Source organism: Chiloscyllium punctatum, chromosome 25 (assembly GCF_047496795.1).
Source record: "Chiloscyllium punctatum isolate Juve2018m chromosome 25, sChiPun1.3, whole genome shotgun sequence".
Lineage (NCBI taxonomy): Eukaryota > Metazoa > Chordata > Chondrichthyes > Orectolobiformes > Hemiscylliidae > Chiloscyllium > Chiloscyllium punctatum.
In genome coordinates, this window is record NC_092763.1 from 56,549,450 (window position 1) to 56,576,582 (window position 27,133).

The 27,133-nt window shown below is 37.5% G+C and overlaps 1 protein-coding gene across 6 annotated transcripts in view; it reads right to left on the reverse strand.

The window, feature by feature from the left end:
• The window catches only part of gria3b (glutamate receptor, ionotropic, AMPA 3b), a 351,500-nt gene that overhangs the window by 76,549 nt on the left and 247,818 nt on the right, over positions 1-27,133 (reverse strand). For all 6 annotated transcript variants that reach the window (XR_011964134.1, XM_072595311.1, XM_072595312.1 and 3 more), the window contains exons 9-11: positions 26,500-26,607; positions 22,010-22,216; positions 15,041-15,411 (exon numbers count right to left, since the gene is read on the reverse strand). Coding sequence is in view for 5 of the 6 variants with exons in the window: in XM_072595311.1 (XP_072451412.1) it covers positions 15,041-15,411; positions 22,010-22,216; positions 26,500-26,607 (686 nt within the window). In the remaining variant the exon portion in view is untranslated. The remainder of the gene's footprint in view (positions 1-15,040; positions 15,412-22,009; positions 22,217-26,499; positions 26,608-27,133) is intronic.

Below are 27,133 nucleotides of genomic sequence, written 5' to 3' on the forward strand. Positions count from 1 at the left end.
TACAGGTGATGGGGCAGTAATAAATTGAACAGTGAGTGTACACTTATGCAACTGTTAGGAACTTATATTGGAAGCCTCATTTGCCAATCATGAGATTATTGAGTTTCTTGCAACACTGCATTTGGATTCTTTGGGCTCGTACTAATTATAGGCGGAAGTGGGTACTGCAGATGCTGGAGATTAGAGTCAAGATGAGGGTGGTGCTGGAAAAGCATAGCAGGTCAGGCAGCATCTCAGGAGCAGGAAAATCAACATTTCGGGCAAAAGCCCTTCATCATCTTGTACTAATTTTGGTTAAGTGTATGTCTGGAAGGTCTCCTGCAGATACAAGATGTCTTTCTACCTTACCAACTCTCCCCTCCACCATCACTTTTGCAGCATTTGGAAACTTTGATCTCATTCTTTTCCATGTTCTGCTATCCGTCAATTTCTCCCAGATCAGGATGCTTCCTCTAATGAGAAATATTCAAGGACTCTGTTTACATCAACTTTTGTAGAAGAATTCCAAAGACTCAAATCCTTCTGTGAGAATTTTAAAAAATGTAAATGGATGACTCCTTATTTTGAAGCAGTGACCACTCGTTCCAGAGTTCTTGAATATTTTTAAGGCAGAGGTACAAAGATTCTTAATAAGCAAGCAAGTGCAAGGTAATCAAGGGGAGGTAGAGTAATCCAATCAGTCATGATCATATTGAATGACAGAGCAGGCGAAGGGGTCAAATGGCTGACCCTGTTCTTAATTCATATGTTTGCATGTCCTTATGTCAGTGTCATTGGTTTCAGGCACAATGAACATCCCCTTTAAGAAACAGATGTTGGTTTTAAGCACCACAGGCTAGCATTTTGTGGTAATATCCACACACATCAATTCTTTTTGTTTTGTGTCCAGCCAAATAAGTTTTTGGCTAGTGCTAGCTGGTTGCTGAAAAGTTGAAATGAACATGCTGCACAATGTTGCAAATTTTTCTATCTTTTCTTTTGCACTTGAAAGCTTCTCTTTGCAAATGTTGAGGATAGGGATGCTCTTGCAGCTTCCTCCTCCATTTAGTTGTTTAATTGACCACCATCATTTATAAAATGATGAGGCACAATTACAGCTTTAAACTTCTCTGTTGCTTGCAGGATCACTTCAATGTCTATAGTGGTTATATTATTGCACTAGTAATCCAGAAGCCTGGAACAATGATCTAGCAACATGAACTGCTTTGGTATTTAACAGGGATGTAATCCTGTGTAGTAGCTTCGACAGACTGGTTACACATCCTTAGGCATATCTGATGTTACTTCTGGTATGACTGTCTACACTCCTCATTGAACAGGGTTTAATCTCCTGACTTGATAACAGTAGAATGAGGAACACGTCGGGCCACAAAGTTACAGATTGTGGTGTCGTTCTTTTGAGACTTATTGCATCCTGTAAACTCCCACCTTTGAGTATGCTGGTGATAATGAGGTCAAGTATTTTTTCTTCTTGTATTGAATCTCTTGCATCTGCAGAAATCTCTCCAGATCTCTTCAGGATCTTCAGTAGCTCAGTCAGTTGTGGTGCTAACTAGCCATCCTTGGTGATAAATGTTGTAGACCTCTACCTAGAAGTTATTCTGTGTTCTTGCTATGCCCAGTCCTTCTTTCAAGTGCTAGGGAACTTGAAGAGGATGGTGGCTCAGTGGTTAGCACTGCTGCCTCACAGGGACCCGGGTTCAATTCCCACCTCAAGCAACTATCTGTGTGGAGTTTGCACATTCTCCCCGTGTCTGCGTGGGTTTCCTCTGGGTGCTCTGGTTTTCTCCCACAGTTCAAAGATTTGCAGGTTAGGTGATTGGGCCATGCTAAATTGCCTGTAGTGTTAGGTTTATTAGTCAGGGGTAAATGTAGAGGAGTGGGTTGCTCATTGGAGAGTGGGTGTGGACTTATTAGGCTGAAGGGCCTGTTTCCACACTGTAGCGAATCTAATCAGGACTTGACTCACCAGCTGCAACAAAGTAGCTTTCTTGCCAATGTTAGGTCTAATGCCATGATAATTCATGGGGCTCTGAGTTAATGTTGATGATTCCCATGATTAGTTCCTCCTTGCGGCATACCGCTGTGACCCTAATAGCTCCTGATGGTTCTTCAGGGAAGGTGTTGGGGCTATTGCCTGAATGGGCTGATCCAATAAGTATGATAATGTCATACTTTCCCTTGACCATTTTGTGGGGAAGCTCTGCCTATTTTAGTTTATGCTCCCAGCTGTTAAGTGAGTGCGAGTTGATACAGCTGCATGTATCTTTGTACTATCTGGTCCATAGATTGATGTCAAGTGGTCAGTCTGACTTTATTCTGATTAGGTAGAGGGTTTGACATAACTGAGGGGCTGGTTACAACATTTCAAAGGTAAGAGATGCATATATTGTTGCTGATCTGGTGTCACCAGTAGCAATAATAACTTTTTACTCCAGATTTATTCAATGATCTGAATTCAAATTCCCCAGTTCCCTGTTGCTATATCTTTATTCCAAGCCTCTGCTTTACTAATTCAGTAAGATAGCCCTTTACTATTATGTTCATCAATGCCCATAGGGAACAAACTTGGGATTTTCAAGTCGAGCTGAATCTGTGGCTCAAAGAGATATGATTGAGTAATAATGTTTACTTCTAAACCAGATGGGTTAGCAATCCTTGTACATTACCACACATTTTAGCTAGATTTAGGAAGTCTATATACCAACAAGCAAAGCAATAAAAGCTAGATTTCCATAACATATATTTTATCATGAAACAAGCCTTTGCTCTGCCCTAACAATAATGAGACTCTTGATGGGAAGTGTTGCCTCACTGAACGAGCTAACTGAATATATTCTGGCATTCAGATAATCTTCAAATGAAAGAATGTAGACATTACTGAGAAATAAACAGTAATGCCTGGATGATGACACTTTTGTCAATGCAATGAGCTAATTTTGCATTTAAAAAATAACAGAACAATTGTGTAAAGATGTACGAGATGACTGAATAGATAAAAATAAAGTAAATGCATACCTTGAGAAAAATTTTCAATGCAAGCATGTGATGAAATGATAATGAGTTAGTTTATATATATAACAAAAATGGTTAATAAACTGTTTTTCTTACTCTATAGCCCATGGGGGCACCTTTGATTCTTTTCTTGGTGTTTTGTTCTGGGCTTCAGCACAAGACACACACCCAAGGAAATAATCTCTCATCTAATTTTATAATTAGTCTTAAAATTAGTCTTAATTTACACAAAAAATTCTGTTTACTGCTAGTCTTAAACAAAGTGAAGAGTTATCCGAAATCTATAATAATATTAATCAACATTTCAATGAATCAGTGTGAAAAGTATAGTTCAGAAAAGAGCAAACATTTATCATGAAACACCTCTGTTTTGGCTTCTTCTATGGATTCTAGAGTTTGTATGTCAAAGAATCATAACTTTCTATTACATCCAGTTTTATGTGGATGCCAGAATACAGTGTATTCTGAAAGCTGCTCTATGTATCTAAATTAGCTTTCGAGGCGTTGTTATTTCAAGGCATTTGTAGTCACTGGCCTGTAAGGGTTCCTTCACCTTAAGCTCCCTAATCAAGTCTGTCTCATTACACATCACCAAATCCAGATTGCCTGTGCCCTAGTGGGCTCTGCCACAAGCTGCTCCAAAAGAACCATCATGTAGACATTCTGTAAATTCCTTTTCTTGAGATCTGCTATCAACCTAATTTTCCCAGTCTACCTGCACGTTGAAGTCCCCCATGATTATTGTAATCGTGCCTCTCTTACATGCCTTTTCTATCTCCAGATTTATTTTCTTCCCCACATCCTGACTACTGCTTGCAGGTCTTTACGTAACTCCCATCAGGATCTTTTGTCTTTTGTGCTTCCTCAATTGTACTCACACAGATTTTATGCCTTCTGACTCTGTATCAATTCTGAATACCAATTCCATTTCTTACTAACAAGCAACACTGGCCCCCTTGCCTTTTTACCTGTCCTTTTGATAGGATATGTATCCTTGGATATTTAGTTCCCAGTCCCAACCCTCTTGCAACCACGTTTCTGTGATACCCACAGCATCATATCTGTTAATTATAATCTGTGCTACAAGCTCACTTACCTTGTTTTGTATTCTGCGCGCATCTACGTACAACGCCCTCAGTCCTGCATTGACTGCATTTCCCTTTTCATAGCTGTCCCCTTATTTGGAATTGCCAGAAATCTGGTCCCAGGATGGTTTATGTAGAGCCCGTCCCATCAGAAAAACTCCTTCTTTCCCCAGTTCTGATGCCCATGCCCCAAAAATTCGAACCTGTTTCTCCCACACCAATGTTTGAGCCATGTATAACACAATATGCAATACAGCATTACAGTAGTATATATATATACTTTATAAAAAGGAAACAAATTTACTTTTTCCAGATTATTTACAGAATAAACCCTTTTCACTGTTAAACTGCATTTATCTATCAACTGTCCCGAAAAAGCATCCACTTGCCTCTTGAAACAATTTAAGACACCTCCTCCATTGACTTTCCTTGATAATTTATACTACAATTTAATGCCTTATAGGTGAACATATTTGTTAACTTGTTTTTAACTTGTATAATTTACTGCACTCTACTTATCATAATATTCACCTTTATATCTGTACTTGATATTGTTTTTCATCAACTTCACAGTCTTTCCAAGTTAGACATGTTAACACCCAAGGATGACTCCTTCTTATTGGGAAATCAACTTACTCCTTATATCAAAAAGACTAAGAATTCAACAACTTGGGCAGTCAAAAGCAAATATACCATCTACACACCAGCATACCACTCAGAAGGAAAATGAGATAAATCATAGATGTTGGTCAGGGATTTGTTAGAAGTTCCTTTAAGTTATGGCCATTGATTAGGGGAACACTCAACAGAAATTCAGCCTTAATGAAGTTTTAAAAGATTCTTTCACCTGATTTGCAACTACAAAACAAATAAGTTACTCCACTCAAGAAAAATGACTATCATGCTGTTTCAAGGAATTGATAAATGTGTGGGCAGACAGGTATCTCATTTTGATGGATGTGTCAGCAACTCCGTGAGCCATAGGCACTGGTGTCTGAATGGCTTCTTCAGTGCTATATGATCTTCGGGAGCTAGAGACAGGAGACCTGCAGCTTCAACCTTAATGACAGAGAATCAGCAATAAGCCAGCCACACAAACAAGTTGCCCATTGAAAGTGTATGTATTGTGAACAAGGTCTGGGACATACTTAACATGTTGATCTTGCATAAGGAATCCCTTGGAGCCTCTTGGAGAGCATTAATTTTACAGTAATTAAAACTCCCACAAGCATTTTGTGTCAGGGATCAATTTATTTTGGCATTCGGTGCAGCATGCCTCATTTATAATGCAGTAACTTTATGCATCTTGCCTGCTCCAATAAAAGATGGAAATGGTTAAAAAGTTGGCATGTAGACTGGGTGCTAGAGAAGCCTTTAACAAATGAGGAGAATTACTATGAAAAAGTGGTAGCGCCTTGCTACATTTGTGTACTTCTGTGTCTGATGTAAGTGGCACAAAGTACTGGCTGTTAAAGGAATTTAAGGCTGCACCCATATATCCCTCCAGAATTAAAGGGAGTTCCTGGAAGCTTACTCAAGTTACTCCAACCAGTCCCAGGTGTTGCATACCACATCATCTGAGCCATCTCATGGAAGGAGGCAAAGGAACCTGTCCCTATGACCAGCTGTACTTTTCCAGCACCACACGTTTTGACTCTGATCTCCAGCATCTGCAGTCCTCACTATCTCCCATGAATCTAAGATCTTATTAATGGGCTTATCTGTTTTCAGAGTCCAATCATATTTTTGACAGGAGGCTTTCTGCTGTTCTTCAATGGCAATTAGATGGCCCATGAGAAGAAACCAAGACCACAAACAGAGGCCTTGTAAGGTCCTCTTTTCACATCTGTTGCTCAGTGTAACAGCCTGCTAGGAAATCTGATCAGATCATATTAATGGCCTGGAACACTTAACTCGGGCCTATTGGGCTAGTTTTAGGGTCAATATATTTGAGTTATCCTGTACCTGTCTATCAGAGATTAGCCAGGAAAATTCACCCCTGCTACTTTGCATGACAACTTGTGCTTTGGTCATGAGGTAACATTTGTTTGGCACTCTGGAAAAGCTGTGTGTGTGTCTCTGTAAAAACATTCTGAGAGATATCAGAAAGTGGACTTGAGGATTATCAGATCAGCCATGATCTCATTTGAGTGGCAGAGCAGTCTCAATGGCCTCAATGGTCTACTTCTACTCCTGTGTCTTATGGTCTTGTATGCAAAACGATTTAGTTGGATTATCACAATGTATTGGTAGACACAATGTTCACTTGAGTGTTGGGCATAAATAACATTTATCACCAACTTTCATTCATATAAAATTTGATCTATAGCCTTTGCAATGTTACATCAATGAGAAAAATTAGCAATATCTTAACAGGGGGTAATTTGACATTGATTAATAATGTAAAATAGGCAATATTGATTTGGCTATTCATTCTCTAATTCTTTCCTGATTTTCTTTTACTGAAGTTGCTGATATTACCACTTTCACAATATCACCCACATATAAATGACATTGCCATACCTGACCCTGCTGCCCCTGTATTCTGATATTGTATGAGATACTTATCTGGTTCCTAAGAAAATGAAAATGCCCTACATATGACAAATTAACATGATTCATTAGCCTTAGAATGCTATGTCTTTTAGTTAGCTATGAATGATAGTTGTCTATACTGCCTTCTTTTAGTTCATGGTAAAAGAAAAGTACACGTACAACTGGAACAAAGTCTTTGCATCCCAGCTCCCTTCCATTGTTTAATAGGCTGATAGTAAATAGAGAATTCGATGGGTTGCCACTGCTCCTAGGCCTCTAGGACCAAACAGCACCAACCTCACCACCCGCCAACTCATTTGATTGGAGGCAGGATTCCTCCAAGGGTGTGGAGTTCTCATCTCACCCATTTAAGACACCAAATATTAAATTGCTGCATGGCAATGTGCTGGACAGGGGGGATGATCTAAGATGTTTTCACCAAAAGAGCTGGAACCCTAGTGATACCTAAAATCCTGCTTTATGTTCAGAGCTTTTTGCTATCTGAAGTGCTTATGTTGTTTTGCAGGGTACATATTTTCACCAGTCAAGATTTGATCCCTAAATTCAGTTAATTAAGACCCTTAAAGATATGCACAATTTTCTCAAAATCTATAGGCACAGCATCAGGGAAGATGATGGGTCATAAGAAACATTCCTTCATTCATAACATGTATTATCACTAAACCATCAATTGCATCGCAAAATCAATGTCACACAAGCAAAAGCAAAGCACTGATGGCATCATGATTTTGTTACTGTCTAACTGACACAATGCATATTATTGTAATATGATGTCTGGCTTTCACTGGTCCATAAGAATAATTATGCTTTTAATTATTCTGTTATACCCTGTGCAGCTGTTGCTTCATGCATCATATTGAGCTGCTGCCATACTTGAGATAATACACACCAGGCTTGCTGATGGGACGGAGAGACATCATCTTTCATTCCAGACCAAGACTGTTGCCAATTTTTGTAGTAGCCAGTTATAGAAACCCTTCTTAAAATAAAATTAGGTCAAATAATGTTTTTGGTTTTCTGAGACAAAGACACATAAAGTGAGTCAATTTATCCTTTTCTACAAGCATTTCTGATCATGTTTCTCCCTCATTGTTCAGTGTAGATACTGTCCAAAAGACAATATCACTCCAGCAAAGGCATATCTTAAAGCACATGGTGTTGGACAATAGAACAATTCACGAAACATTTGGCAAATCAAATGAAAGCAACGATTGAAATAACAAATGCTAAATAGATGTTGATCTGATTATAACGCACATTGTACCAATATCTGAATTTAGTTAAAGCACACTTATCAAAAGTCGTGTATAAATAATTTTCCACAAAACATCAGCAACTTTCAACCAGAGAAGAATATAAATTAGTTAGAGATGATCAGTTTGTTCAAATGGTTAATCTACAATAATAACTAATATCTTCAAAATAAGAAAACAAGTTATCATATAGATATAAACCAGATATGCAGCAATCCCTTAAAACACAGTTGATAACAGTTATTTGAAACATCCTATATGTAAAAACAAAACCTTAGTTGTTTTGTAAAGTAATTCAGAAAAATAATTGTATTTTTGAGCATTCTATTGATCCACTTGCTTCAAACTTACAAATTAGGGATTGAAAATACAATTGATAGCATTACTATTCAAAATGTATGAAGGGTGGAATAAAAGGAGATATGTGTTCTTTCAGAGGGAGTCTTATGTACAATGGGAAAGGAAGACTGTGGAAGATATGACATTGCTTGACATGAAGCTCATTTTTAGATCAATGCCTGACTTGTGATATCTAAATCATTTTTACTCAACCATATGTTTTCAAAAGACAATAATACTCACTTTGCAAAAATATGCAGCACCTTTCGTTTGACATGTCCCCAACAAATTACTCTGGAGTCTTCAAAATCAATTTGTTCAGTTAAAATAAAGACTCTTTGAGAAGACTGGTTCATTAAAAAAAGCCTGTTGTAGTTTGGATTGAATCTGAGTGAGTTTCAATTAAAGCCTTTGCACTCAGACGCCAAGAATGTGTACACAGTCACTTTAAAATAGAATTGTCCACAGCTGATTGACTCAAACGAGTGAGTTTTAAAGATGTTATCAGCACATGTAATGGTTTGGGATATCAGCTGTATCAAGAAAACATTCAAATTTTCAAAACCCCAACACCTCACGCAGAACACTGTACCCTTAACAGCTTAACCTCTGTGGAACAAGCATTATTAGTATGAAATATCTCAGGTGGGGTTTTAGGTTTTTATTTGAGCAGTCGGAATTAAATTTTGAGATGGTTAATTCAATATTTTTGAATCAAAGGATGCATTCCATTGTCAGGTTAAGTTGTTGAGAGGGCTGGTGATTTTTCTGTTAGTAATATGTAAAAATATGCAAATACATTAGGACCAGAGAAGGAAGGCAAACCCTAACAGACAGAAAAGAGACAAAAATAATTAAATCGCAGTATCCCTTTTTGTAGGCTTACAAAGATCCATTTCAAGTCAACCACAAGGACAGAACATCTGCTAAATGTGTTACAAAACTTGAAGTGTTTTTTGAATTGAAAAATGTGAAAATGGATATGTAAAGTGGCCACCTTGAATGTCACTATCCCTTGGCTTGCCTGAACAGAATCTATGAACAATTTTCGTTTGGATCAAGAAACGAGAAGCAAGTCCCTTGAGACAAACACATCTGTCCAATGACAGGCTTTGAACTACCATGGTGTAAGTGGGCCTCACTACAAAGGCTTTGGACAAACTGAAGCCCCTGTACAGCCAAGCACCCATTGCTGAGTCTCAGCACAACCACCTTGCACACTTGTGGAGAGCGACAAACAATGCTGCACATTAGCAAATGAGGATGCTATCACTAGGATTTTGGGATATGCATTTGCGAAAGAAATAAATCATCTTTTAAACCTATTCCTTGTATTCTGCCACATAGTTTTATATCTGCGACGAATGGCTTAATGTATCCATACAGGGAATGATTTAAATTTTATCAAAGCGAGAGATGATATTGTTTAAAAGCATATCTTCTTTGTCGTCAATATCAGGATCAAAAATAAAACTGTAACAATAAAGGCTAAAGGAGTGCTTCCTCTTGTGTCCCACCAATTTGTTGTAAGTGCAAATCTGAAAAGACTTTCACTGCTGCAAAATGTGCCACTGTTCTTTATCTCAAAAGTGCCTTAAGTGAACGAGATTACAGTAGCAAACAATGCTAACCTAAGAATAGTTTTTAAAGCTTTGGAATTTTGTTAAGAAACAGATGAAAGCCATAAAAGCACATTTCACTGAATTGTAATAATTTTCATATTCTCTTTTACTATATGCCAGGAGACTGTCCACTTTCATTGTTTTGATGGTTCTCAATCTGGGCATAGTATTATTTGGAATTATTTTAGAATGTAACAAATGTTTAGAAAGCATCAAGTGACCAGTTTGGAACATATTAGAATGGTCCATACCACCAACAATGGGAGAGACAGAGAGAGTCACTTTGCAAAATGGAAGATTATTGCTCCTATTGTTAAACTCTTGAAAACAGAAGTGAAAATGATGACTGTATCAGATAAGACACAAAAATTCCTTTTTAAGGTTGATTTCAACCCTGTTCTTACTTGTAAATGCCCAGCATAAAAGGGGAGAAACATAATGTAAGTACAGGGGCGGGGGCGTGGTGGATGAGTGAAGGGTAATTGTGTCAGGTGGGTGAGAGCGCCAAGTAGGTGAATGTGCAGAAGGTAGGTGGGGGTTTTGTTCAGGAAGGGCACTGGGTGTGTTGGTGGGTAATAGGCAGAAGATTGTCTTCTGTTCAATGGGGTCAAGTTGGACAAGGCTGTCAGTTTGGGTGATATCAGTGGGCTGCTTGAGTCAGCTTGTGGGGCTGTTGATGTTCTGAAGCAGTTCAGTCAGGTCACAGGGAGGCTGGTGGTGGGTCAGGTCACATCTCATGACGGGATTGGAGGTGTAGCAGATTATGTTCTGGATGGAGAGGGGTGATAAAATCAGGTAAAGTCAGGTGGAGCTGCCAGCTCTGGCTGATTTAGGCCAGGATGGGTTTTGATCAGGATTGAAGGCAGATTTGGCATGTCCGGAGGGAATGGATCTGGGGTAGGTTCTGAATGTGGGGTTTGTTTGCCTGATGTATGATGGTAGTTTGAGGGGCAAGTCCTGGCACATAGTGTGTTGGATCAGCAAATCCAAGGGAGTCAAAGATCAGGCAATATAGTTGAGGGGTTGCTCAGCAGTTAATCAAAGAGGCCAGCTTAATAAGTATTATAAAACTTAATAACTATTAAGCTTAAGTGGGTTTCAATGTTATGTATTCTTCAATTTTACAAGACCTTTTTGGAAAATTCAAGGGAAAATAAAATTCCAATCAGAGTTTCCATTTTCCTGGATGGTTCCCTCAGAATCAGCAGCATTTGGATTTTTGCAACATCTAAATGTGCATCTCTTGTCTTCACTGCTGTAACCATTGTTTGGCCATCAAGATATCTGGACCATGATTTCCTCCAGCATTAATGGTTTCTCCCTGCCTCAAAGCTTTAGCTCATCTCTGGATCCTCACAAATAGAATATTTAATTTGGTTATCTCATTGGCCCGTGGTTCCAAATCTATATGTTAAAAGATGCTCTCTGGAAAGCTATAAAAACAGTACTAAGACGTTCATGTACCTGCAATGTGCTATTACACTTCTTAAAAATGTTTTCCTTTTATTCAAGAAGAGCAATGCACATTATGGTAAAACATTTTGAATGATGGTCAAGTGTCAAGGCGAAATATGTGGGGTTTGTAGGTGGACTTAGATAGATGGGTTGATGGCAGCTTTATTGATGCTTGTGGTGTGCCTTCAATTCATCATGGACAATTCATTTTCAGCTTTGCCTACATTTACATTGATGGGACAGTAACAGCAGCACCTTTACTGATTTCTTTTTTTCCAATTTTCAACAAGGATAAGGCTGGGCTGGGGCAGGAAATATTCTACAGACAATAAAACTTCTTGTGTCATATGTCTCATAAATATATTATTGGTGGAATACAACTGAACTTAGCCAAATCAATACGTGAGTTTTTGCAAATTATCTTTAGGGGTCCTAGGCAAATTTCAAGATAACTTCACTCATACGGCAATGCAAACTACAGATGGTATTTAATGGAGATATCAGGTTTGTCCAGACTGCTGGACATTCAAGTAGAGCCCTGTATTGTTTCATTTGGGATAGGCTTGCAGAATTAAGTCCCAATCAGGCATCTAAGTGGACAGTGATAGAACCTCTCCAGGAAGAGGGACTCATGGGGTGGTGAATAAAAATATTGCCCCAATCCCTTTAGTGTATTGCTGAGCAACAGCAACAGGAGTGATGGTAGCTTCTGCAAATGTACCCACCCAAGGTTCATGTTTGTTGAGGGATCCAGGACAAAAGTGAGTTATAGCATTAAGGGATTCTACGTGGGGTTGAGGGAAGGCTCAAGGGCAGGTGTTGTCTCTCAGCATATTGCCCCTTCTCTGTGGCAAATAGATGCTTTTGAAAGAGGCACCCTCATAGATGCCCACAAAGCAACCCAGCAACTTTTTTTGTTTTCCCACTGGATGAATACCAGAGTTAGTGCAGTGACATTCTTAAATAGGAATTAATTACCACTTAATGGCCTCAATGAACCTTGGACTGGGAAGAGTTAGCCATGAACCTTCCAAGCTCTGACTTTATTAGGTTAGAGGTGAGAAGACCATGGATTCCCATTTACCAAACTTCTGCCAAATCAAGTGACCACTGTCACAAAAGTCATACTCAAAATTCTACCTTCGCTGGGTCAATTTAGACTAAACTTTCATCTGTGTGCTGAGGCAGTTTCCATCTAGTTTTTGGAGGATGTTTGACTTTACATTTCTGCGTCAACACCAATTTTCGCCAGCATTTTGATGCTTTCAGAATAACTAATCTGCAAAATACACACCTACATCAGCTGATGTCAGGTTCCCCATTTTAAATTGATGATGAAAATCAGAGTTCCTCGACATAATATTTTCATCTGAGTCTGTAGCCCATTAAACACACATCATGTTTGCAAGTTTGTGAAGAAATGAGAAAGTCTACTAAAGAGTACAAAGTGTTTTGAAAAATAAGTGTAAAGTGTTTTCACAGTTCAAATGTCACAGTTAGATGGTGTAGTTGAATGTAGATGCACTTTTAATGCCATGATTTATCATCGGGATTTGTACTTTAAAGGCGAGTCAACTCTGACATTGATCAACCTTAAGCATTTGTTCAAATACATTATGAGTTCTTTACAAATGTGGAAAGCATTATTATGCAATGAAAATTGATGTAAAATGTTCTGTCACCCTGTGTTACCATAATTCCCTCTGTGATTTTTATGGCTTTGGCTCTTAAAATACACATTGTTTTGACATTTGACAAAAATTTCCACTTGAAAGAATTCTAACCACCTGCTCCTTTTCATTAATTGACAGACAATGGCCTGATGATTATGATTAATCTATTTTGAGATGAATTTCACCTGTAACTTTCATCTCTAACTCAATATGAATAAAGTATTAAAATATTTTCATATGACATTGCATTTTTTCTCAGTACCAATGAAACATAGGCTTTTATTATGGTGTGAGGTTTATCACTTTCCCATGGAATGCAAATTTTTGTACCATTGATTTTAAATGGGATCTGAGACTGACCGCAGCACATGCCAGGTTAGTGGCTATGATGGATATACATAGCAGCAAAGCAGTGGCATGGGTGATCTGAAACAGGAACATTTGGCATTGGGATGAGTTGTGTGGTAAAGGTGAGATTCAGAGGCCTTTAAATATTGTTGGTAGCTGGAACACAGTGTTGAATAAATGAGGCTGGCCTTATAACCTGCTTGCAAACTGTAGTTAACTCAACCATGTGAAAATCATATATGGCATGTGAAGCCAGATATGACTCAGATGTGCAGTTTATAAATTGCTGAAATTTGCAGCTCAGGTTTTCTCGAGCCCAAAGATAGATTTTGCCCTTTGGCTTTTCTTTTTAATATTTTCTCATCTTAATAAGAAATGAAATAATAATACTAATACTCAGCATCTGTTTGATTCAATCGATGAAATATTAATGGTGGGAATTGTGAACATTCTAATTTGAGATAGTTTTAAGTAATTGGGGTTGACTGAATCTTTTTTTCTCAAGTGAAATAACATGAATGAAAAATATCTAATTGCAGTGTAAACCAGCACACAAACATTCTAATTTTCATATCTGTGCAAGTGTAATACTACATGCTGAATTCTTTTTGCCAGAATCTCAACATTGTGGAATTCCTTACTTCTCCCTTAGTCTTCCTCTTTTATGTGGAATCGATAGGCATTCAAACTCCAACGTTTGCACAAACAAACCAATAAATTCCATTGATTAACCTTTTTGTCTCTGACCTTTATTTTGTTTATGGACTTTGTTCCTTTAACTTGCTCCTCATTAGAAAAAAAATAGATGTTGAAAACCCAACAAAGTGCCCATTTGGCACATTCTTAATGATACTTTTTACTTAGATTAGTTTATTTGTCTTTTCACCTGCACATTTCTTAAGTGCTGTACAATTTGTTATTATTTGTTTAATAATGAATGCTCTTTAATTGTCTAAAACAAGAGATAGGTGAATCAAGGAGAAATTATCAGGCCGTTGATGATTTATAAATAGTTGACCAATACAACAAATTGCTTAAATTTTGCCATTATCTTGAAATAAATATAGGATCTCCAAATATACTCAGAATTTATAGGAGTGGTTTTGTTAAAACACTGTCAATGAAGGTCTACAATATGGGATACTGCAACCTGTATATGCAATGAAGAAAATGGGACAGCTAGTTGGAAGATGGAAGCAAGCTAGAAAAAAAATGTGTTAATTAATGTAAACTCAAAAGAAACCAAGACCGGCTTGGAGGTGCTCCTTAATGGTGCTGCTGCATCGTTTTTTTTCAAGATTTCCATTCAAAATGGAGGCGCTTACAAAATGTAGCGTGATTCTGTTATATACACCGAACTGTTGACCGTAAAATGCGATATGCAGCAAAAACACGGTAGCCCTCCAAGGGTGCTGGAGACAGACAGACCTTATGCATTTTACGGTCTCGGCATGGTGTATATAAGTTATTCAGATAGCTGTGTGAATGACACTGAGAATAAGCCACTTAGGCATTTCAGCAGTGTGGCAGAGTGATGATTGGCTGGGTGGACCTTACCGTGCTGATGTGGATATTAAAATAATATTTGTTGGGGAAGAAAATTGAAAATAAAGATGGAATAAAAGTAACGTATATGCACCATGGCATCAGTTTTTGACCATAAAATGCACAAAGGTAATGTGATAATGACAAACCTTGGTGAAATATCGCATCCTTGCTGCATAAAGGCACCCAGAGAAAACCAGAGACTATTAAATATCCCAAACTCATTAGGTGGCTCAGTATTTTGGGGGTCACGTCCTTCTTCATTTTCTTCCATATGCCATTCATAAGGACTGAATCTGCTGACCAGGAAAAGCACTACGCTGACTCCAATGTAGGCGAAGACTATGCACATCCAAATCTCATAGGCCAAAGGATCCAGGAAAGAGAACACTCCTGGCTTGGACTTTTGGGGCTTCTTTATCATTATTGAAATACCAAGACTCATGAAAGGTTTGGAAAAGTCAATAACTTCTTCTCGGACCAAAGTTATAGTGAGTGGTGCAACAGCAATGTCAGCTCTCTGGAAATGGGGAAAATGCTAATTAGTATAAAACAATCATACAGCCATTGCATTAACTTTATAGAAAACATTATAACATTATGATTCCATCATCTCAATGACCATACTAATATTGCAATGGATTATGGGATTGAGCTTCCTCCATTTTGGCACATAGCTACCCATGATGCAGTGCAACCATGCAATCAGATATGTATGTGCCTCAGATTTATTCTAACTGGAAAATTATGACAAAGTTTTAAAGTTTCTTATTTTAAATCAGTTCTGCTCATTGAATTAACATAATTAATATTACATTAAATGAATGTGACAATGACAAATGATTGTTGAAAAGAAACCGTTAAACTGAACACTCCAACAGTTAATAGTGAGTAGAATTTCATCTTTAACTTAAGATGCATTATCTTTCTGACAGAAAGAAAATAGACTGGGAATTCAAATGTGATTTTATATTGATACATAAGGTAGTAAGTACATATATGAAATATAAATTGCAACACAAACACTAGGGAACACAAATTTGTAATGGTGAAAGTTAAATTTAAGCTTGACATCTTTGCTACAGATGTAAAAAGTGTTCAATGTACATTCTTGACTTTTAGGAAAGGTAGTGAGTACTAAAACCAGAAATGACAGAAATATTCCTAAGTATTGAGCTTGTTGGACTAACTGTCTTTCTTCAGGTTCACTATCTTTTGGGGAGATAATTCATATATCAACCATGATGTATGGTATACTGATCACAGAATACACTATCTAGATGTGTAGGAGATGCAGAATCCTGAAATATCTCACATTCTTGTTCAAGAAAGTTAGTGATGAATGGGGAGGAAAGATGTTTTTATTCAGTGGGAAGGCTGAGATGGGCGATGGAGAATAACATGGTCTACAAAAATAAATGACAACTAGGGATTCAGTCCCATTAGAAAGCAACATAATAGGGTAAATTCCATAATTCTGAGAAGAATGGGTCCAGGGTTGACGTGCATTTGAAACCTTATTAATGAGGCGTATGAGTTAAGATATTAGATTTGGTAAGGAAAGCTAATTTAACCATTGTCATGTGCTTCCTTCACATTTTCCATGGAATACAACTGTTGCAATTTTCTGGATAAACAGGACAGCAGTTGCTCATAAAGTACTATTATTCTTTGGAAACATTGTATTTTGCTGTGATTTACAGGTGCTGTAAAGATGGTACATTGACAAGGATTGAGGGCAGAACTTTCCTCTTTGAGTTTTGAATCTTTTGTTGAAACAGATGAGACTGAGTAGGTTAGTCTTACTTGTTGCTGATGGAAACATTTCTTCAATACCAAGCATGCAGTATGCATTTTGCAATGCAATTTGACAAAAAACTATCCCAGTGGACCTTTTCTGAGCAAAGCTTTTATCTCCTGATCGCCTCTGAAAGCAATTTCAAACTATCTGGAATAAATACTAAGACAGACATAAAGCCCACCACATATGTCAAGTGACCTTAACAACGTCTTTGGGCCCTTCTGCTGATCCTGGCATAAACTGAGGTGTGCTTCACTCTGCTCAGTTTCTCTCAGTCCACAGTGGCTTCAAACAAAAAAGCAAATAAAATGGTTTTCATGCACATTCATGTGGATCTAGAAAGAGCAGCCTTTCCTGGCTTCAGAGAAACATGGTGATCTGCTGTTAGCTCATGCCTGCCACCCATTTAACTTTCCCTTTCAGCATTGGAGCCCAAGCAATTTTCCCAGGTCCCCAGTCACAGCTGCTTTGGGAGTATGCCTGGTTCCCATAGCTTGTCAGTTTTAGGTAGATGAGGATCAAGTGTCTTCAGGCCTGACCACTTCATTTCAGATTCTTGCACGAGCAGACTCCTTGTCGATATTGACTTTTCCATTCATAGATTTTGAATAAGGAAGAAATCCTTTTAATGGAATAAAACTGTCAAAGTTAGCTGATTGACAACTCAAATTAAATCTCTGCTTGCCATAAGCACGATTGCTCTAACAGAATTAGAGCCTGGAAAACACTAGCACAACCTCACTTCCTGCACATTTAAACTTTCACATCCAAAATGCTTTAGCTTGAATCCTTTGCTTAACAGACACAAAGACTTCCGATGCTACACTAATTGGCTGTATTCTCTGTCAAAAAATCACAACTCCACTTCAAACTAATTGCATATCATTTGCACATCTGTCAAGCCCTGTGACTTCAAAGTCTCAAGTTCAAGTACCTTGAAGTATCTGCAAGAAAATCACTGAGCCAAAATGTTTCAAAGGATTTTTTTGTCATAAAGTCTCAAATTCTCTCTATTATATACCAGGTACTGTACAGAAATGTGGCTTTGACATCTATGGAAAATATAAAGTGAATGCCTCAAGAGACATTTCCACAGCCATTTATAGAATGTTTCCCAAGAACTGAGTTCCTAAGTAGCGGAATGCTTTGACGGCACCAGTGAAAATATGGGATCCAATGTACTGGAGTCATGACAAGGCCGGAGGGTTAACTTGAGTTTATCTTGATGGCAGTCTTCCCACTTGCAAGTGATCAACAGGCTCTGCTTCCGTAGGGATCCCTGGCCATTCACAAGTGATCTTAACAAGACAGAAGCGGTAATAACCTCAAGGTTTTCCACATCTGACATGACAGCCACTCCAATCAGAGTACTGTTGAACTAGCTATTTGAGTGCCAGCTCAGTTAGGCCAACATATAATCCGGTACAAACAGGTTCAGCACCACTACTGCGTCCAAGGATATACTGAGGAGCAGCAAGATGCCAATACACAGGCTCCTCTCACTTAAACAAAGTACAAACAGGACAAGCAAATACTCTCACGAAGGGAAAACATCATTGAAGTAAAAAAAAACTGCTAGGTGTCACAAGAGATCTAAACTTCTTGCATCCTCTTTGAAATATAGTATTTATTTATTGCCAAGTATGTAAGGATACAGACAGGAATGGTAGTTGAGTCAATGGGTGATTAACCAAACTAGCTTGTACATGGGTCAATTTTATAAGGAAGACATTCATGCATGACCATATTTACAAATTAAAACTCTATGGCTGGAATCTTCTGCTCAATATCAGAAACCTTCGGTAAGAAGCTGACCAGGAAGAGAATTCACCATCTCCTGATCTTTGGGACCAATCTTCTAATGGAGGGGGCTAAACAAAATTCCTTCAGGACAAGAATTGTCAGAGACAGCAGCACCAAGAATCTGCACAGAGGCCAGGCCCTCTCTTCACATGCCTAGCTTCCATTTAGGTGTCATGGAATTTCTTAATGTGAGATGAGGGCACAGTTGCATCTGAGGGTCTTAGGAAGAGCCCCAAGTTCAAAGTGGGTACTGGTGAGGTCTAGTGACTTTGATTCAGAGGGCAATCGGGGATCAATGGGGAATTGGTTGGGGGAAAGGTCATCAAATGTCAAGAGAGCTTTGGGGTATGGGTGTCAGTTTGAGTAATTGGGTGAGGTCAGTTGCATAGTAATCTGATCTTAGACTAGAGTTTAATCACCTAACATTTGCTGGGCAATGTTTTGGTTAAACAAGTTGGGAAGTATCCAAAATCTTTGACTCTAACGCATAGCCAGGTATAATTGGAGGGTTCTGTAGTGCCAGGGTGTTGTCCATTAGCAGTTCAATCTTCTTGTGTGACAGAGTCAGTATGTCATGACCTCCAGGGGCTCTGAGATGTATCCTGGGTCAAATGTCTAGTTTCCAACTACCTGGAGGCTGCAACATCTGGGCCAAAGACCTGTCAACAATGATTAATACTTCCTTGTTGTAGATCCTCTTCAGCCACTTCTAATTCCTTCCCTTCTTCATTCTCCTTTGCTGTTAAGACTGTGGGTGTGTCTTTTAGAAAGGTTTTCTCTTTCTGTGTATCAACGTTATCAGCAAACACTGATAAATAGGATATTATATAACAGCAATGGTCATCACTTGATCTATCCAGACAGCAAAATCTCTGTTTCAGCATTCTAGTCATATGTTGTGACATAAATTGAGCCTCGATTCAGGGAGTCCTCAATGGTGTTTTAAGCATGGGATCTGTGAGATGGTCTTGATTTGGTCATCCGTCCAGACTTCCTGGTGACAGGCGTATCAGTGAGGCCTTGTACTTTTGGAAACCAATCTATATCATGAAAGTCCCACAACTGCTTTGCTTTTCCTTCTTTTCATCAGGAAATTGACAAAAACTAAATCCCTAGAAGACTAGCCTTTTGTGGCTTGTTTGACACCTCTGTTTAGTGAAGACTGACATATATGGCTCAGATAGATCTGACATATCAAAATTGAAAGCTTCACAATGTCTGAAGGGACTGTTACTATGGCAAATCTTACCTGGAAAGTTAGAGTCAAAAAGATGACTCCCTCATGAACTGTAGGTCAAAGAACATCATGTCAGATATCTCTTGTCAGGTGTACCCAGGTCTGATGACCTTGATTTAGAGATGAGTTCAGTTGATTCCAAACACCCAAAGTTAAAATTAACTCCTTTTGTTCCGTCTGCCTGAAGTTTTCATTCTTTTCCAAACCCACAATGACCATTTGAAGATCCAACTACCTATACTGAGCATTAAAATTGCTATTATGGTCAGCAAAGGGTACCTAACAAAGCAATGTCATGCGAAAAATGCACCAGCAAGTAGCAACTGATAACAATTTTCCAAAGAAATGCAGAAACTTGTGATTCTTCATAAATACTTACCATTTTAACAAAATGAGCTCTGAGGACCAGAGCAACATTGGTTAGTGCTGAATGTAAATAGGCAAGGAGAGGTTATGGATAAAATGTGTAATATTGAATACAAAATGCTAGTTAGCAGTTTTGTCCACAGTACTGGTCACTGAATTACAAGAAGGATATTACTGTTCTTGACAGATACAGAGGAGATTAACACGAATATTAGTACAATTTGAATTGTAGACATTAGGCAAGAATGAATAGGCAAAAGTTATTTTCCAAAGAACACAGGAGACTGAGGTGTGACTTAACTGAGGTAAGCAAAATGACAAGTAGCCCAGATAGAGTAGACAAGACCTAATTCCGAGGTGGTTGATTAATTGAAAACTTAAAGATTGGTAGATGGATTTGAGGGAAATGAAGCAAAACATGTTTATCCAGAGATATCTGGAACTTGTTGCCTGGTTTGGTAGATTAGTAACTGAAAAAGAAACCCTCAACTTGTTTAAAAAGTACTTGGATCTGTAGAAAAAGTGCTGCAATGTTACAGGCTCGATGCTGACAGGTGGGAATAGAATGGAAGGTGAGCTTTTTATTTCCTCTCAGCCAGCACAGACTTAAACTGAATAGCTTTTTTTTGTGCCATAACCTTTCTAAGGTTCTAGATTAAATTAGGATTCTTAATGAGATCGTTATTCAGTGTAATGAAGAAATCATCTAGGATGTGAAATGTTAATTCTGATTTTCCCACCACAAATCCTGCAAGACTTGTTGTGATTCCTCAGCATTTTCTGTTATTAACTTTAGATCTCCAGCATCTGCAACACTTGGTCTGTGTTGTCTGACTGGTATTTACTTAAGGATTCTGTAGTGCAATTTTCAGACTCTGGTCAACTCTGAGCCTATCATCTCAATTTAAGGACCTGACGTTGAGCTATCAATTTGAAATGGTCCAATCCTATATTTGCTTCTAGTAGGAAAAGTTGGATAATTATTTGTTAGAATGTATTATCACAGAATTGAACCAGGCAAATAACAGGAATAAATAATTCCCATAATACTTTGGCCTGTATGGTATATAAAAAGAGAGTTTGACAAGGAATTAAACCGAACAGAAATATTTAGCTTCATAAGTCACAATGGTGAAATACAATACCAACCTTAGGTTCACATAAGGGATTGGATTTATTGCCTTTTCTTTTCTGGAAGGGATATTTGATTGAACAGTAAATCTGATGTATCTATCGTCAGAAATACATTCTGCAAGGGTATCTTTCTAATTCTGTGCAACTGAAAATTGAAGTACAGTTGAAACTATACAATGCAAGACAGTGGGAGCAAAAGAAGCAGTTAGCAACTAAAAATTGAAGTTTCTTGGATGTATTGGACTGTGGCCATTGTTGATCTGAGTTTAATGGCAGAATAATTTAATGAATGATATTTATTTGTATTTTGTTTATAAAAAGAATCCATACCCATGTGACATATTTATACAGATTTCCAAGCAAACTCAAAGAAGACAGGATCCAGACTCTTTTTGAGATTAAGAGATCAAAGGTCAATCTTTGCCACTACATGACATTCCAATAATCAGACCATTGCGCAGTCCTGTATTTTTAAAATTGCCTTACAAATGAAATGTAAGGTTTTAAAAAAAATAATAACCAACACAAATAATACAGAATAAATATATTCAATATCAAATGGTTTAGATTTTCCTACATGACTTCAAATTATGAAGTGCTGTATGTGTCAACATCAGAGAAGAAATTCACATAGTGTAAACGTGAATAACTTGTGATTATTTTGTTTGTGCACTTGGGGCCAAGCAGCTTTGAATAATAATAAATACATCTGATTTTCAGCCTGTTTCTGATGTGAAATACATATAATTTTTTCCATCTTCTTAAATTGATACTTACCCCATATACTAGTTCACCCACCATTCCATTCCAGATTTTAGTTTCAGGATCTCTAGCTCCATATTTACCGTCAGGGACAACAGACAGTTTATATTTAATGCCAACATGCTTGGCTATTTCAAAAGCTAAATCCACACAATAGCCTTCATATCTATCATTTGCACCAAATTGTTCATGATTTTTCTTCAGCATTACATACGGTGATTCCTGCAACAATAAAGAAAATGAATAAATGGATCAAGCTCATAAATACTGTTCAGGGATTTGAGACCAAATGAGAAGGTTTACTATTTTCCTGAAAAAAATGGGATTTCCACATTTGCAGATATTCATACTTGTGCTTATTTTTATTATTACAGAATTGTTTCCAGGATGTCTTGGACAGAAACTAATAGGTAATAAGTGCTGTTGAGGAACTAATATCTATTAATTCCAAAGAGACTATTGTATTATTGATACAAAGTATCAGGTAAAAATGTAATGGACAGAAAAAGGACAGCTAGGCTATTAAGCATGTTCCTTCCACAGAAAATGTAGTCCTATGACCTTGATGATATGTATTGAATATCTTGTTGAAAGGTTCTGAAAGACTGTATGGAGGTTGGAGATGAGCTTCGCACATATCCAAAGCTGACCTCTTTGACTACCTCAATTGGGGTATTGGAGAGTACTCAATCCAGGCAGATGGGGGGCCAATTTTGCACATGAAAGTCATGGATCGATTACACCATTAAGACTGGGATCCCATTTGAATCTGAAACAGCAAATCAATCGATAAATACTACCAGGATACAGAACATTGACCAGAACACATCCAAGTCATTCTTTTTCTGATATTTGTGTGAAGATATTTTATGGGTTTGGGGAGCAGGAGTGATGCTCCAGGCCATTTTATCATTAATTCACAGGTTGTAGGTGTCACTGCTGGACCAGCATTCATTGCCCATCCCTCATTATTCAGACAGCAGTTAAGAGTTGCTATGGGTCTGGAGCCACATGTAGGCTGGGTAAGGATGGCTGTCTCCTTCCTGAAAGGCCTTTAGTAAACCTGATGTTTTACTTCCTGACAATAACCAATGACTTCATGGTCATCATCAGACTCTTAATTACAGCTTTCTATTGAATTCAAATTTCACCACTTGCCTTGGAGGGATTCAAATCTAGGTCCCCAGAACATTACCTGGAATTCTTGATTAATAGTCTAGTAATCATACCACTGGGCCATTACCTCTTCTTGCATACAGGTTTTTTCTGATCAAAATCTTGGCTCTTTGTCACCCTTCCATCACTGACATCATTTCTGGAGACTCAGTCCTCCAACATTACTAAACTTATCCTATGTAATATGCCCTGAGTTCCCAGGGTTTATGTTACATCAGATTTACCACTTCCTGCTGGTATCATTCCCACTTCCTTTTGGCAGAATGTGCAGTGCAGACAAATATTTATAAAAGAGTGCGTGGAGAATCTTGTTCACTCCCACCCTGTCCCAAATATATCTCAAGTTAAAATCAGCTTTTTAATTTCAGACATTGCAAACATGCTTGTCAATTTATTTGTATCACTTGAAGATGCTCACACTGTGGTACCAACAATACTGCAATCTTCTCTTCCATTTTCAATCTTTCACTCTCCTTTCTAAGGTTAATGTCTTATGCTTAATACAGTTTCATGGCACTAGTTCCTCACCCAAGTTATTATTTTTATGGTATGTGTTCAGTCATTAAGTATTCATTGTCATTGCAATGCTGGGATTAGGATGTTCAATGTCCAGCCTCATGCAATATTCACAGATGTAAGTTTTCCAGCAGTGATTGTTGATGTAATCAGGAATGGTAATGCTGATTCATTCTCCTTGCAATAATCCGACTCATACGTGAGTACTCCATTCCTGTTCAACTACTTTGTGCAAACCGGGGATGGGAATTTGAACCATTTTTATTTTCAAAGTCTTGGCAACCGAAAAATCAGTACAAAGATGTACCTGGTGCCGTTAAAGCCTGCTCTTTGCACCTACAGGAATGCACTTCATATTTAATCCTGGACTAGGCTGCACATGCTACTGGTGCAATCTTTCAAATCCCTATTTCCAGCCATTCTGCAGTCTTTATGATTGAGGCTGGAAAATTAGGGTCTTAAATCATGTTGTGTGATACTAGCAGTAAATATGGCAATTCTACTGTAACAGAGACATAACCCCATTTATTCCCAATATGTTCATTCAAAGAATCGATTTGAAAATTTTATATATTGTGTTTTTCACTGATGGTACACATCATACTTTCAAATATTCAAGGTGTAATTTTACAAAATTGTACTCCTGGCAGGAAATCTCATCCTCTGCACCATGCATCAGCAGTTGCAGCCATATTTTTCACAATTTCTACTGATTAAAATAAAAAGACAAACAATCATGTAGGTTCCAGATAAGGGAACCAAGCAAGTTACGTCTATTAGAGCAACTGTTTTGTAAATTACCTTTGTTGGTGTCGATTAACCTAAAATGATTTACAGTTTTAAAAATGAGCTCATGCTCAAATTCATTTCACTTGCCGCCATCAGAAACTACAGATTTTTTAAAAATCCCAACATGCATGGTTTAGATTCAAAATGAATTGATTCTTTGATATTTGACAAATTGTAACCTTTAATTGTCAGCAGAAAAGCAACAAAAGTGAATAAAGGAGGTTGTGTCCCATTATGGTGGTTATATCAGTTTAAAAATAAATTAGAAGGTATCTTATCAGGACATATTTCAAAAAGCAGTTAAGTCCATTCATGCAATGACTGCCACTGCAATGTCTGGAAACTTCAGTGATATCATCCAAATAAAAGGATCCACTACAAGATAACTTTACAAAGTGAACGTGCGTAGGAAACATTTGAAAAAAAAGTGACAATATCAGATATAAAATGAATGGACATTTATTGAACAGCACTGGGAGCTTTCTTTTTGAAAAAATGTGACAATAAAATAGAACACAATAGAAGTTGATGGCAATAAGTGGAATTTATAAAGTGAACTTCCCTGTTACAGACTCAAAGCTACAGTTTAACAACTACTGATGATATATTCATCACAACATCACCCATTCTGGTGAGAAAAGTATACATAGGACCTTGAATGTTAGAAATAACAGCAGCAATGAAAATAAAATGCTATTATAATAAGGATTGAAACTTTTAACATTTAACATATTAACATTTTTGTTGGATTCACAGAAAGGAATGTTAAGGAGCTGAACTAAGCACTGTTGGAGCAAATGTTTCCTGAATAAATTTCAAAATGGTCATTTCACTCTGTGTCAGAATATATTAGGAAGAAACAATATTGATAAAATGTATTATTTGAGCATCATTTGGCCATAACATGATAGCAGTGATGGATATTTTTCTGTATGTGTTGCAAGTTGTAAGTGTGATTATGAACGTTTTATTTCTCTGATATTTCTTGTGAAGATGTGAATGCTTTTTCTTAATATGAAGGAAATATTTGCCATGCTGTTAACAATATAGCTACACATAACAGAGTGAATCCTACTGTTTTGAAAATACAACCCGAGTTGATCATGAATACATCAAAGAGGGAACACGGCCAGTGATAAAATGGTTGAAGATGTTTTGAGACTGTGTTGTATAGTTTAGTTACATTTAATATCTTATAAGATTGAATTTTGAGATTTACATACAAAACAGTTCCACTGGATGGGACATTGTGACAGTGTCGCCCTTTGGTCAGGAACATTCTCAGGTATTGGTGGGGCTAGCACTGACATGTGGTCTTTCAGCTGATGCCTAGAATTCATTTCACCAGTTTCTCAGAAATCTGTCATCAGTACCTTAATGCTACTTAATAATAGCTGGCAGCACTTAAGAGGTTGTTGCTGTCATAAAGTGATGATCATGAGGTATACATTCGTACACATTATAGTAAGTTATCACATTAAATTAAGTTGCAAAATGTGAAACAGGTCACCATGCAATAATTATTACATTATTGGACCTTGTCCTGAATTGAACTTGTTTGAGGTATTGTCCCCTTGAATCTACATATCAAGTCCTGTTGAAATCCGTGAAGGATTTCTTATTGTTCAGAAGCAGATGGACAGGCGTGTAGATAGGTAGCCAGGCAGGCAGGCAGGCAGTTAGGCAGACAGACAGACAAACAAGCAAACAGACAGACAAACAAGAATACCAGTTAAAGTACCTCTGTCCCCTTTTGGGGCGGAGGTAATAAATTACTGAGATGTACTGCTTAAAAATGGAAGAGTATCTCCATCAGTAAAATATTACTGTATTTGGGAATCAGCTTAAATCTTATTTTTAAGCCTGCACTAATATCTTCTCACAGTCAGTCAGTGAAATTCCATCACTGTGTAGCTCTCTGCAAAATAATTTTTTGGCAAAAGTTAGAGAATGAAACATTTATATAGTAAATTGTACTAAAAATTTTAAGTTAATTAAACAAATGAAAAAAAGTTTGTACTTACCATTATAGTTGTGACTACTATTGTTCTGTTTTCAGCTGAAGTTGATTCATTCATCTGTTGCATATCAGCAATGGTCACCAGTCTTTCATATTCGTTCCAGTATCCAATCTAAAATCATCAATTATTTGGACATAATTAATTCAAATTTACTGGTGGCCCAAGTCCATGAAATGTAAACAAGTTCTGAAGAAAAATGTAAACAGTCAACTCTACACCTTAGATTGTGCAGGATTTGGCCTGTGCATATACACTCTTGAAGATACAACCTGAACAGGAAATCCAGAAAACAAACAGAGAATCTAAATATACCAAAACATGTTATTCAGAGGCCAGGTGAGGGAATAATAATTACTTTTGAATTAGGTGTTATCATCTGATTGCATTTAAAATATACCCTTAAATCTTTGGTTACTGGATATTAAGTTAACTTAAAGGAAACCAACAGAAAAAGCAAAGGATTCTTATGTATTACACAGTGAAATAGCACACAATGTGCTTAATATGTTTTACAAATAGGGCAGTTAAATGTATCCCGAATGACCCACTTTCTGTTTGAAATTGACATCAGATGCAATAAGAATAAATAGTACACCTGCATGTTGATGACTTGTACAGCTGGTATTCATAATGCATT